At 26.1% G+C, this 14783-nt stretch overlaps 1 protein-coding gene across 1 annotated transcript; it reads left to right on the top strand.

Moving 5' to 3' along the window:
- Positions 1-629: 629 nt before the first annotated feature.
- Positions 630-14205, top strand: LOC126843280 (uncharacterized). The gene is given in 25 exon segments (XM_050580696.1): positions 630-899; positions 1269-1353; positions 1924-2126; positions 2203-2337; positions 2417-2474; positions 2561-2722; positions 2801-2892; positions 2895-2978; positions 3190-3360; positions 4356-4472; positions 4544-4814; positions 4873-5132; positions 6312-6562; positions 6625-6738; positions 6813-6944; positions 7826-8280; positions 9268-9359; positions 10088-10159; positions 10221-10375; positions 10530-10694; positions 10768-10930; positions 11004-11202; positions 12544-12670; positions 12743-12870; positions 13946-14205. Coding segments are annotated over 24 exon segments (3681 nt in total). The 5' UTR covers positions 630-899; positions 1269-1300; the 3' UTR covers positions 13968-14205.
- The last annotated feature ends 578 nt before the right edge of the window (positions 14206-14783 follow it).

The raw sequence follows: 14783 nt of genomic DNA, 5'->3' as shown, positions 1-14783 counted from the left end.
TACAAATTGTAAATGTTCTAAGCACTGAACACCGAATCCATAGATTATCGTACACGCGTGTGTAAGTAGTAGGTGCATATTTAGTGTTAGAGATCAGGCTCTCGGATAAAAATTGACATGGGGAAGATACTTATCATACACAAACGCGGCGGCCATCTTCTTAAGATTACTCCACTATAATGTTATATCAAGACCAAGGTGTATCATCCACCTTGATCTAGACATTATTATTATTTGTTGTGTATAGATATAACATGCGTATAATACTAAATAATCCTTCATAAAATGACCGGTACTTTTTTGTTTACATTGAAAATGACCCTTCTGATTTCATCTATTCTGTGTCAAGTTCAAGAAGAGCAATCTGTCTCCATCAATTCTAATAATTGAAAAATGTTCAGATAAATAGCGTGCTAAAAAACGTGAAGAACTCAATATCAACTTTTTGGTACTTGGCAGTTGGTACGTTATTGATTTCAAGTCCTCAACTGCAGTGCAGTTTTTGATACGGTTATATTGTATGATCTATATACGATAATACGTTAATTGTGTGTTTTCTTTATGTTGGTATATATTGTATTTGTTATCACTGATAAAAAAATTAAAACGGTTGCCGTTAAATGGGTTTTTTGTTTAGGTAACTTGGCACTTGCTAAATGCTAATAGAGTGCTGGTGCTGGACGTTGGTCAGTGGTCACTGGGACTGGAATTTCGGAACTAGTTACTCGTCTAAATTTTAATTCTAAAACTAAATTCTAAATATTCGTAAAACTAGAAAGTTGTTAAGTGCAATTAAGACATGAAGTAAGATTAATGTTAAAAGTAGATTCGTGACTTAAACTATAACCGATTTGAATAAGTATTTTGTTAAACAACTAACAATCATAACTCAAGATTAAGTATGTTTAATTTATGCTATAGATTAAATGCTAACTTATTATTTTAACAATCAAATTTCATCAGGTTATTATTCAACGTTTTTATATTGTTTAAATATCTTATAAAACATTTCTGAAACTAAAGTAAAGATATAAAATCTACTTGAACCCTAAACCATGAAAATTATACACTTCTTGCGTACACGTGTTACGACAACGATGTTGTCATCTTCAGCGCTAACAACAGACAGACAGGAGTCTGTTGTTAGCGCTGAAGATGACAACATCGTTGTCGTAACACGTGTACGCAAGAAGTGTATAATTTTTATGGTTTAGGGTTCAAGTAGATTTTATATCTACTATATATTTAACCATAAGTTTGCTTAACAGTTTTTTCTAGATTTCTGAAACTGTCTTGAGAGATGGATCCTGTTCCTAAGGCTTCTTCTACAGTGCTTAAACCCCAACGTAATCGGTAAGAAGAAAAGTAAACAATTTTTTTGTTTACAATAATACCTATTATTTTTTTTATATTAAAGATTATTAAAAAGTATATTATAATCGTATCATCTATACTCAATTTACTTTAAGAAGAACTTTACTCAGCGGCCAACTTGTATCCTGAGTAGAGAGATTGTGGCCTATCCGCATGGGTGAGGTTCCTTCTTGAAGTGAATAGAGTATGTTTCAGAATAGAGTTATGTTTTTTAGTTATAGTGGTTTATACATATTTAAAAACTCCTATACTTAACATTGTGATATTAGTAAAAAAGAGCTGATATGTTTTGAACTTAATTATTAATATCACATGTTTAATTATTTAATTAACATGTTAATTTACATAACAAATTATGAGCATTAGCATTGATTTTTGCACACATGGGTGTACAGAAAAATGGTTTAGGTGAGCGTGGCATGAGTTCTATTATCCGTTCGCCTAAACTATGATTAAGTAATAATGACATTTTTTATTATTACTTTCAAACTATTAACATTCAGTTTTTATTTTAAAAATCTACTCTATAAAGAAATATTATATTTACAGTCTTTTAGAAAACTATAATATAAGTCAGAATGCAAACGATACTTTTGGAACAATGTATTTGGATGAACTAACTGGTAATGATTTGATAAAAAAATCCTTAACTGATGAAACAAATAGAAAAAATTCTTTAAAAATGGATAGCTTGTATTCTTCACTAAGTGGACAGTCCTCTTTGGGCATTTTTGAACTCGATAATATGTCTGGTAAGTCAAATATAAATTTCTTCAATAAAATTCTAATTATTTATGTTTAACTATAATAATGTAATATATTTTGAAGATATCGTGCAAAATTTTAAAAAAGAAGACTATCCACATAATATTGAGTCTGAACAACCTACTCTACAACGTCGGTCGAGTCAAAACTTACAAGCTAGGTTGACACTTGCTAGATCAAGCAAGATAAACAGTATTGGTAAAATATTCTTGTACCTAACATTTAATTAATATGTTTTTGTAATTGTTATTTTTTTAATTTGTTTTTTAAAAACCAGCCAATGACAAAAGTTCACGTCTATCACTGTCAAATAAGACTAATGTATTTAAAGATATGTAAGTTACTAATTTAATGATATTGAATTTTTAATTAAAAATATTTATACATTTATAAACATAAAATTTGTATGCAATTAATTTAGGTCAATGCAAGGTATTAATAATTATAGCAGTTCATTCTCAAGTGATGACTTCATACCAGGTAGTGAATTTAAAGAAAATTTAGCTGAAATTGAAGAAGTTAATCGAAAAGAGTATGGGTCATTATCTGAGAGCCGGTTCAATTTTACATTAGAAGGAGAGATGTATGTCACAGATAGTTTTTTACATTATACATTTTGAGTAGCAATTGAAAAAAAAAATTGTGATCTGTTAATGTTTAGGCAATCACTTGAGAATGGATCATTCGCTGCTAAATATTTTGCTGCTAAAAGTGTTCCAGTAGAAGAATTGTCAGCAATTTTTCCAAAAAAAAAATAACTAATGAGTCTTTTTCTAATGGATTACAACAAGAACAACATACATTTTTAAAAAACAATACTCAAAATAAAAGTCATAATGGTAACAATTAGTCTTTAAATAAAATTGTTTCTACTCTAAAGAAACAAAAAAAAATAGTTACTATGAATTTTAGATTTTGTTCTGTTATTACATTTTTTTAAGCCCTATTATTAAAAAATAAAATGTCTGGATAAATTATACAACTGCACCATACGTGACAAATTTAATTGTTGTACAAGTGAATATAATTGTTTAAATGATTTTAATTTAGAACAAATATCTATGGGATATAAAACCATGTCTTCAGTAACATCATGGACTGATACCCACGTATCTCGTAATTTTATGAATATGACAAGCCTATCTGAAATATCAGAAATGTTAAGTAACAAAATAGACGATGAAAAAAAAATGAATCTAACCAAGGCACTATTAGCAGGAGGTAATTACAGAATTATAACATACAATTCTTTGCTAACAAGCTATCTAAAAATAAATAAAGTATGAGGCATATTGTATAATTTTTAAATGTGTTACTTTTATGTACAGTCAAATGTATTTACTAATTGGTTGAAGCTTATATGGGGTTTACTTTTATTAAATATGCTTTTGCCTTTTTAGTTTACAAAGAAATGTTTAAAATATAGATTTATTTATTATTTTGCTTGATACTTATGCTTGTAGTTTTGTAATATTTATATTAATTTAAGTGTAATACATTAGTTTAACCTATGTATTCTGTTGTAAAAGACTTGTAGATGGTGTTTGTAAAAATAGTTTCCATGCTGTGTATATTATACAGAGAGCTTAATATATATTATAGTAGTTGTGGATCGTATTCTGTTGTAAATGTGTGAGTTTGCGATTAAACATTAGGGTATATTATTCATGTATGTTTGATGGTCATAAGTACTCATAATAATGAAAAATAATTATTTTTGAAAACAATTTTAATGCAATTATTTATAAACAAACCAAGATGATTCATACATATTTTAGTAATACTATTTTTGAATATCATGCAAAGAAAATTTCAGTGTTTTCAAAGTCAACAGTTTTGTTTTTAGCTTACATTTTTTTTTCAAGCAATTTATGTGTTACTTTATAGGGATTTTAAATTGTATCACTTTTGTTTTTTTTTGTGTATTACCATTGATTTTGTTATTTACAGATAAGTCATCCTATTGTTAAATATAGTAGTGCCTAGCAAGTATTTATGTGAGATAAATGAGAAATGATAAATGAGATTTATGTGAGATGTAGGTGTACTTACATAATATTTTTTACACTAAATTCTGTAATTTTTAATAATAATATAGCTTATATGTATGTTATAAAATCGGTGGTATTACATTACTTGTAAATTATTTTTAAATTATAACACAATATTGAATGAATTTAAAGTTAAATAATTTGTATTATTTATTAAAATCGTAGATTCTCGCGAAAATACACAAATGGACAAATCTATTAGATTACCTCAGAGACGACTTTCTACTTCCACTAGATTTTCTAATATATCACAAAATCTTGAGCATGCAGATCTATGTAAACGTTGATATTTTTTATAAAATATGTTAATGCATGTTTTTATAGTTGTCTAACTTCTTAATTATTTTATATAGCTTTTTCTACATTGGAACACAGTAGATTTGGTTCTCCTGAAAAAAAGTTTTCCAGAATGGAAAATAATATAGTTGATAGTCCTCTTAAATATCAGAAGAATTTAGTGCCATCCAAACTGGGTTTCTTTGATTCTCATAGAGACATTGAAAATCATGACTTGTATAATGATAATGGTCATAGTAACAAAAAAAAATCAACGAAAAATATTGTTGACAGTTTGGGTTGTATTGAAAATACTAGTATATCTTATACTTCAAGCATATATAATGAGTAAGTCAAATTTTAAATTTTCATTATAATTAGGATCATTCTAAAATTATGTTTCTAGCGAGGAAAAGAAAATTATTAAGAATGAATGTTGTCGTTTTACTTTATCACCTATAAGTGGATTTTTTGAAGACTGCGCTTATAAACCAAAAATATTTGAAAATTCAGTCGATCTTACAAAGTTTTCAGTTTTAAGTACTAGTAATGAAGAATACAAAGATAATATTTCTTTAAATAAGTCTGCAAATATATCAAAAATAGTTCATTGTTATGAGGCATTATATCAAGAGAAATGTAATAAAACAAATCAACAAGATTTTAGTAAGTTATTATTTTATTAATAAGTTAGAACTAAAAGGAGAGCGAGCAGCCAGAGTTGGTAACATAACATAATGCGCTCATTGTCACCGGTTTGACGCTCGTTTACGGGTTAGCTCTGTTTGATAGGTTAAAACTGTTCAGTAGAAATTAGTAATGGAAATCCGAAAATCCGGATTTTTTTTTAAAAAAAGCCACTTGAAAGTCTTTTAATTATTAAATACTATTACAATGTAAAAATGTGTACTTAAGTGAAATTTATTGATAAAAATGTAAAAAAAAAACTCGTAAATTTGTCTAAAAATGCTTTCGGATTTTAACAAATCCGAAATTCAAAAGCAGTTAATTCTTTTTGGAGTTTTGTTTTATTTTTACATATTTATCAAACAAACTTTACTTAGGTACACAGCTTTATATTGTAAAGTTATTTAACACTTATATGATTTTTAAGTAGCTTAAATAGCGTTTTTTTTTTTTGTAAAAATCTGGATTTTCGGATTTCCATCACTAGTACAAAGCAACTACCATCTGGTGATGGAATAATCCTTTTCATATAGCATGTATATTATGTAACTACCTTAGGGGAGGTGTTAAAGATGTAATGGGACGCATAAGTTAAATTCAATTAATATTGGCAAAAATAAAGTGATTGCTAAAACTACTTTTAAAAAATAATATAAAAAAAAAAAAAAATAGTTTTACACTGGAGGGCTTATATACATTCAGGACAGGTAATTTTTCATTTTTTTCAACTATCATATTTCTTAAATAACAATTCTTACAATAACTGTTATTATATATTTGATAATTTTTAAACTACGAAAAAGAACTACTCTTTAGCAAAACTTGATTAGTTTTTTACGATTACAAGAAATAAGCTAATTTATATGAAGTATCATAACATACACTTTTTTATAAGACGAAGCATGCTACTTTTTAATGGACGTACATATTGAGTTAATTGACTCAAAAACTACTACTAATGAGAGATTAAATTGTACAAATATAGTAATTTTTAAAAACCAAATAAAAGAATATTTTTTTCAATTTATTGTTAAAATTAAACGATTTATAATTTAAAAATTGTTGAAAATGAACAATTCATTGAACATTATTATTATATAATACATTAGTTATAGTAACATCATTACAATATAATAAATTATTAATTATTATTTTAAGATGTGATTTCCAATGTTCTTGATATTGGTGATGTATGTATTGGCACATATTCTCAAGCTGTAATAACATTAGAAAATAGATTATCCAGAAATACAAGCTACACACTACATTTGATGGAAGTATTAGTTAATAGTCCAATAAATTCTTCATTTTTAGAAAATGAAATGACTAATACAAATACAAAAATTGCTACTGTTCTGTGTTCAAAAAAAACTATTATCATTTCTTCATTATCAGAAGCTCAATTTATAGTATGTATAAATACAATCAATATTAATTTTCAATATTAACAAATTGTATATTATAAATGTAGATAGGTGTTATTCCTTTGGTGTCTGGAAAAATAAATGTTAAAGTAAAACTTATTAGTGAGGATAATTCACAAGAAATCTATAGAAATTTACAAATTCAGTCAGCAGAACCTCAAGTATGTTTTTAAAACTAAAAAAATTTGGTGTATTAAAAATTATAATTTATGAATTAATTCTAAAATCCCATTAGGTATCATGGTTGAACAATTATTATGGTTCCATAGACTTTGGGATGGTACCAGAAATGTCTAAAAAGTCTGTATCTATTGAACTGATGAATAACGGAAAGTACCAAGTCCCAATCAAATTTATTCTTAGCCAGGTAAGTGTAAGAAATAAAATAATATGTTTGTAATAGAGCTGAGACCTCGAATCGAATTTTTCTATTATTCGAATTATTCGAATAATCGAATAATACTATTCGTATAAAAATAATTCAAATATTCGAATAGTTATCAAATAATTCGAATAGTAAAAATAGATCAAGAACACCTTAGTTGTCTCTTAATTATTATTTTTTTTTAATCTAATGAATCCTCCAAAGAAAATGATAAAATATTCGAAAATCAGATCGAATATTCGAATAACCCATCGAATATTTGAATAAAAAATTTGAATATTCGTGCGAATAAAGTATTCGAATATTCAAATTTTTTTTATTCGAATAGTCCCACCACTAGTTTGTAAGTACTTTGTATGTAGACTTCCTCATAAATTATTGATATATTTTAACCTCCATTTATTTTTCATAATTATGAACGTTATTTAATCACATTTTTAGAGAATCTAATTAAGAAAACTATTCATGTTGATCATTTTTAAACTTTTGGATTGTTTTCCTATAATTGTTCTTAGGTAAACAAGAGCATTTATATATATTAAAAAAAAAAAATGATAATAATTAACCATTGATTTTTATATTATAATAATGGTAACATAGCTTTATTTTTATTTTCATCTATAATAAAAAATAAAATATATTTTACTTTCATTTTGTACAATTTATACACAAAAATCATATTATAATGTATTCATCCAACATAACTATAATTACATGTGTATAATGTATTATACGAGTAGGTTAGGTCTTAGCTTTCACTTACTTTCCTGTAATCTTGTTCATCCTTGTCAATTTTAAACATACGTCAGGTAAATAATCCAAGTATGTAACTAAATTATTATTAAAATAAATATTTTATTTAGGAGGACTGCAATGATGTTATTCAAGCCAAGGCTATCATTGAGCCATCTGAATTATGGCAGTGCAATGTAAATTTTATAACGTCTGATTTTTCATTTACAAACAATACAACAAAATTAATCACAAGTCGGCTTAGAGTCGTATTAGACTCTGTGGAAGAATTATCAAAAAATTATTCTCCATTGCTATATTCTTCCAATCTTTCTGGCCGTATGGGCTTGACATCTATATCATTTGATCAGAATCCGTTGATCTTAAAAAAGCAAGGACAAACTACATTTAGAGGTGTTGTAGAAGTACAAAATAACAGTGTTCAGGCAATCAATGTGTTGGTGAAGAAAAGTAAAGAAAAATGTTCAGACCTAATTGTCCAACCAAATAAACTAGAATTAACTGTAAACAAAAAAGGAAAAATACATATTTTCTGTAAATTTTCGAAACTACCCTACAATCATATGTAAGTTTGGTTATTTTTATAATTTTTTGTAATATTGGTATACATTATTGTTATGTTATATTGTAATGTACAGTACGTCCCGTGACTTTCAAAGTAATTCAAATTTTAATTCAAGTATAACATATTATTAGTGGATATTTTTATTTTAAACATCTTATTAAATTTTACTTGAGCCAAATATTTCGCCATTTAAATTTTTGTTTTAAGGTGTTGGTTATTACAGGAAGGTGAGACATGCTGTAAATCAAAGAAGAGAGGGAACTTAAGTAATAAAAAATGTATTTATAGTATGTGAATCATATATAGGAAAGCAAGGATAGAGATATAAAATAAATATATTGGAAATAAATGTTGGCTTAGAAATGATAGTATGAAAGTTATTTAAAAACAATAATACTAGCATCTGTCCCGTGTCGGTATATAGAGCTGAAATTTTTTTCAGTGGGCCACCTATAATATTAGTTAGAAAAGTATATGAAAATATAGTTTAGGAGGTGAACTCAGAAGTTAGGACTTATTGTTAGTGAAACTACTGAGAAAGTGAAGAAAAGGAATTTATGGAGTTAATATTGACTGTTTCTGGCTACTTTGCGTAAGCACAATTTTATGCATTTTTCAGGAGAGCTGAGAATTTAAAAATTGCTTAAAAATATAAGTTGCTTGTTGCTTACGAAAAAGAAAACCTTGATAAACTAAATTATTATTATCATATTTTTAATGGGATCGGCTCATTCGAAGCATATTTGTGTCACTTTTGCTTCATCTGCAAAAAAATCAAGTTTTGTAAAAGTGTCTTTTACGCCAATTAGCTTGTAAACAGTTGATATGTTATATCACGGAAATAAGCTTAATTGACCTCTAAGTAGCCAAAAAGAAATAAAAGAAAAATTTAGTGAAAATTATTAATTAAATAATTATAAATAGTTTTAAGTAGAGACTTTCATTTTTTAACAGTTTATCATTTTTAAAAAAATTTTTCATGTCAAGTGAGGAAGATTTACTATTTCAAGTTGAGTCCTCAAAAAAACAATTTGTTTTACACATCAAAATAGAACAAAACGAACCTAGTTTTAATATTCGTAAGTTACAGTAGTTTATTATTTAGAAAAAATTATTTTATTAGTGATGCAAAATAAACTCTTTTCCTGGATCGTTCTTATCCATCATTCTTATTCTCATCGTTTAATCTTAAGTGATTCCCTATTAAAAAATGTGGAAAATATAAAATTATATTTTCCCCATTAAGTAAACACGTGAAAAATAAATTTTTCAAACAAATTTTAATAACCAACATTAATATTTTTTAGATTTAGAAAAAGAAATCTCCAAAATTCATATCCCTACCTCAGTTTTAAGTACTTCCTCATAAATTTATTTTTGCATTTGATTAACATGGGAACTTATTATTTTTCTATAAAAAAAATTCTTACGGATACTAATCAACATTTTTTTCTTTTTAAAAAAAAAAAACATTCTTATTTTCAATAAAATGACACTTTAAAATATTTGTTATGATACGTTTTCTTATATCAAGTTATCAGTTTCAATGGGCTATAAATTGATTAAAACAATTTTTATCGTGAAATATCAAGAGTAATTTCGAAAAAGTAGCTAGCTATAAGTCGAAATATTTTTAATGAAAAATTCTTTTGTTAATCAAATGCAAACATAAATAGCATTAATGGGGGGGGGGGGGTGGTTAAGTAAAAAAAAATTATGTATATATATATATTCGGTATAGTTTATGTAAATGTATATTATTTAAAAGTATATTAATAATGTTACTAAACATCACATTATCTTTTAGCGGAACTTTCTCTATCAAATGTTCCATCTTCTCGTCCTATATCTCCATGGAGTACAAGTTCATCTAGTGCGAGTATGTATATTATATTATATCAGTGATATATCTTAATCTAAACTTTGTTTTTGGTTATTAGTTGGTCAACTAGAATTAGAATCTACATGTTCGAGTCTTATTTGGGGTAGTGTGCCTCCTAATACAAAATCTGTACAAACGTTTACATTACGTAATCGTGGGGCACACAAGGAAAAGTTACGTTTGTTTATTAAGGACAACAAAAACTGTTTTAAAGTAATTATTGGATATGCAATTTTTATAGTACTCTTATTATATTTATAGTATTTGTATAACATAATATTTTTTTTAATATTGAAATAAATTATAATTACATTTTACATAAAAATTGCTAATACATTATATTAAAAAACATTATGGCGACTTGTAGCTAATATCATCTGGCGAAAACCAAGTATCAGAAATTAAATTATTGTTGGAATCCATGGAAAGTCAAAAAATTAGCGTGGTACTTGTATCTACTTCAAATGAAGGTGAAGCTTTTGGGCAAGTTGTTGTACATAGACAACATGGTAGTGATTGTGATAAACGTGTAGTTAGTATATTTAACTAATTATTATTAGTAAACATTATATGAGACTTAAGTTAATGTTTGCTTGTCTATTTAGATCCCTTTGTATGGGTATTGTGGATATTCTGATATTATTGTCCAAGGTGTATTTGAAGATACTATGGGACATATGTGGCTCAATCCTAACCCACAACTCCTTTCAGCTCAATTTACTCTAACAAACTCGGGAAATACCACTGCATTTGTAAAAATTATTCAGGGTAAAATATTTTATCGTATAATGTCTTTAATGTTTATAAATTTTATAATAAAATTGAAAAAAAAAAATTTCAGGAAGTTCAGTGGAAGATGTAATTCAGCCAAATGAGTTTATGTTAAAAAAAGGTGAAACTACTACTATACATATTTCAATAGTAATGAATCCAGAAAGGCTTGAAATTTTGCTCGATCATGACGATAATTCAAAAATTATAAATATTAACAACTTGTCTCTTGTTTATGGAGATGAAGTATCTCGTATTCGAATATCAAGGTTAGTGTAAACGTCATCATATTTAGTGGATTATGTTCATTATTAATCTAATTTTTTTCATATTCTTAACATTGATGTAAAACTGATGTCTAGGCTGGGATTACCTTTCGCATTACTTCCTTCTAGCTGACATCACTTAAAGGGTTAAGGGTAATCAGAGAGTTGAAAAAGTAGGCATTTAAAATAATTTTTTTTAAACTGTTGTATGATAATTTTTATTTGACTTATAATACCAAGTTTTTACACTGTATTCAAGAAAATAAAAAATAAAAATATGAAGTCGGGACCAAATTATCTACTTGATTGTTACCTAACCTTCAGTATTTCTTAGTGGTATATTTAAAATAAAATAAATACTTTATGTAGTGTTTTTTTTTCAAATTAAGCAAAATGAGGGCCTTTGAAAGTTTATGTACAAGTTTTAAGGAAACAAAGCTTTAATTAAATTAAATTAGATTAATCCTTTAGTTAAGGACTAGTTTTTCATGCCTAGAATATGCTGTATTAATTTCATTGTAACCCATTCAGTGGTATTTAAAATATAGTGGTTACACTTTAGGTATCCCCAAAGAAAAAAGTCGAAAATGCTCAAATCTGGTGAGCGCCTGGTCTCTCTGAGGAGAGACGTGGGGTGGTCTGCGCGCTCATGGTCACCAATTTAGTGATGTAATCATTAAAACTTGATGTAAGATACTAGATTGTCTACTGAATCGAACAATATAAACCTCATTTTTCTAAGTTGAATAGTTTTTTTACTGCAGCCCTTCAAAACCGATACATATCTTTTGCCCCACCTGTACATAGGCTATGCATGTGTATTTATGTGTATATATTTTATAAACATAATTATATCCTAGACATATTTTTTTCTTTTTGTAACAATATTTGTAGGATTTAATAAAAAATTACAACATATTGTCTGAATTAACCAATCAAATGTACATTTAATTATCAAATCATAAGTTTATAATGAAGCAAATTACATTTAATAAAAAATCACTTACAAACAAATTTGTTTTCCCTTTCAATTTTGTGAAAACCAATTTAAACTGTATACATTTTTACTAAACTCTTATAAATATATTGTGCAGTTTTAACACATGGCATTGGATAGAGAGAGGTGGAAAAGCATTAAAATTAAAAAGTGGCAATGGTCCTAAATGGACCGCTATAAGCCTAAGAAGAAGAAGAAGTTTTAACACACGCTTTTACTGAAATAATACTTTTAACATCAGTTAAAAACTTGCAAAAAATAATTTAACAGAATTGTAGTGCTTAAATTAAAAAGATTAAATTATTCTTATTTAATTTAAAATTATTATTTTTGTTATTCGTTTTTAGGATTTGGCAACGAATTAAAAAAAGTAAGAAAACTGTGATGTATCCTGATAAACAACGTTTAGATGAAATATCAAATTTATTTGATGGTGAAAACATTGTTAATGTACATCATATGGTAGATCCTGAGGTAATTGATTAGTTTTTTTTTAATATAAGTAAATATTTATTTAATTAATTAATTTTTGTTATACATTTATAGAATTCATTATTCAAATTGTGGAAAATGGGCGTAAATGAGGTTTCTATTGGTATTCTTATGGAAAGAACTTGTTTAGAATCATTGCTTTGTGAAACAACAACAGTATTTAATGACCTGGACACAACTGTGTAAGTAATACTATAGGTACCTCAAATATTTATTATTGCTATTTTCATAAAAATATTGTTTTATAAGAGTTGAAGACTTGTTATTAATTTCTTTATTATTTACTTAATAATGAAAATTGAGAATTTGTATAACGAAAGTTTTATTTTTAATTAGTGATACCATGTTTAAAAAATATCTGATTTTGGCTAAGGGAGTTGAAATAATGTTTATTTTGTATATAATCATTAATACTAGAGAGAATAATAATAATTTAAGTTTGGTTTTTGAAGACTAGGGAGAAGTGAATAAGAAATGTATATTATGTATGATGGAGCAAATATGAGTTTTTGAAATGTATGTGGTAAAAAAAAAATTTCATTGAGAATTAGTAGAGTTAATCAAATCTAGAAATGGCAGTTGGCCAACAATGATATTATATATTAGTGAATATTGGTCCTAAAATAAGAGTTGAAAGGAATAATGAAATATCTGAAATTAGAATATTGAGATGTTCAATTGTAAGAAATTATGTAATAGTCAAAAATTTTAAAATTAAATAAATATTTTTAAAATAAGATGTACTACATTCTACACAATTTGTTTTTTTCACTCTTTCAAATAAGCTGTAACCACACTATTGACCATATGTGGCCCCAACGAACTGTTCTCCTGTAGTGATAAGTACAAATGTTTGTTGTGTTGTTGGAATTCAACTCTAACGTAAAGTATTCAGCCTATAGTGTGAAGCTAGCTATAAAAAAACACTTATTGAGTAGTTCCTTGTAGGTAATAATAGTGTAACGTAAATTTGTTATCACTCCCTGTCTAGTACAGTTTCTGTAAAGAAGCATTTTTGAGCTTATAGAATATAGATGTACATTTACAAAGTATTTATAAAATAAACAAAGCAGAAAATAAGTTTTGTAAGACAAAAACATATTGAAGTACATAAATGAAACCCAACTCTTGGCGAGTTAATTTAACTAATAACATTGAAGGTGTGTCACGGCTTATATCAATATAACATTTTTTTTTTTAAATGACTACCTTAGTATAAGCACTATACATATGTTTATTTATATAATTTTTTTACAGGATAAACAGAATGCCATTATAAAAGCTGATTAAACAATTTGTTCGTTTTAAATATTTTTATTTGTTTAATAATTATTTTTATATTTTATTTTAACGTGTAAATTGTACTTACTAAATATAACATTTTATTGATATGTAACACCTATTTTTATTAAAATAGGTGTTAAAAATATTTTTTGATCTCTATTGTTTAATTTTAGTTTTATACAAAATATACAAACATGTTATAAATTATCAAAAAGAAGCCAGAAATATTTTTTATGGTTTAGTGAAGTGGTTAACTTTTAAAATTTTACATTCTGTATTTAGCTAATGTGAATTATATGATTTAATATATCTAATTTTAAAAAAAGGAACATTGTTTTTTACATACTAACAGGTTTTGCATTGAAACAATTTATAATATTTATCCTGAAAATGTATTCCTATATCATTTCTACCCTACTTATCTTAAATTTAATAATTTATAGGTATATTTTTAATTATTTATACTTAAAAACACAATTTCCTAAATAGATTATTATTAGTATTGGTTAGTTTGACTTGACATAATAAACCATAGTATGAAATTATTTTGACCAGTCTAATTTAACTCACAAATTTAATACTTAAATTGAAAAATGCTTTTATATATATGTATTAGATTCATAAATGGCAAATTCTAATTACTTATCTATCTTAATTAACTGTATATAAACACTCATTTTTTTGCTAAATATTAATAATTTCTTCAAAGCCGTTCTCACTAGGTTAGCTTTAAAAAATAAGTTTAGTTTAAGTAACCATAGTCCTACGTCCTGCTATAGCTTCAACATATTATATGTGAGCTATTTATTGT

Source organism: Adelges cooleyi, unplaced genomic scaffold, assembly GCF_023614345.1.
Source record: "Adelges cooleyi isolate 19-005CV unplaced genomic scaffold, UGA_ACOO_1.1 ACOO_flye_CR_arks_rails_tigmint_CR_PRNA_574, whole genome shotgun sequence".
NCBI classification, from domain to species: domain Eukaryota; kingdom Metazoa; phylum Arthropoda; class Insecta; order Hemiptera; family Adelgidae; genus Adelges; species Adelges cooleyi.
This window is presented reverse-complemented; position numbering and strand designations above follow the sequence as displayed.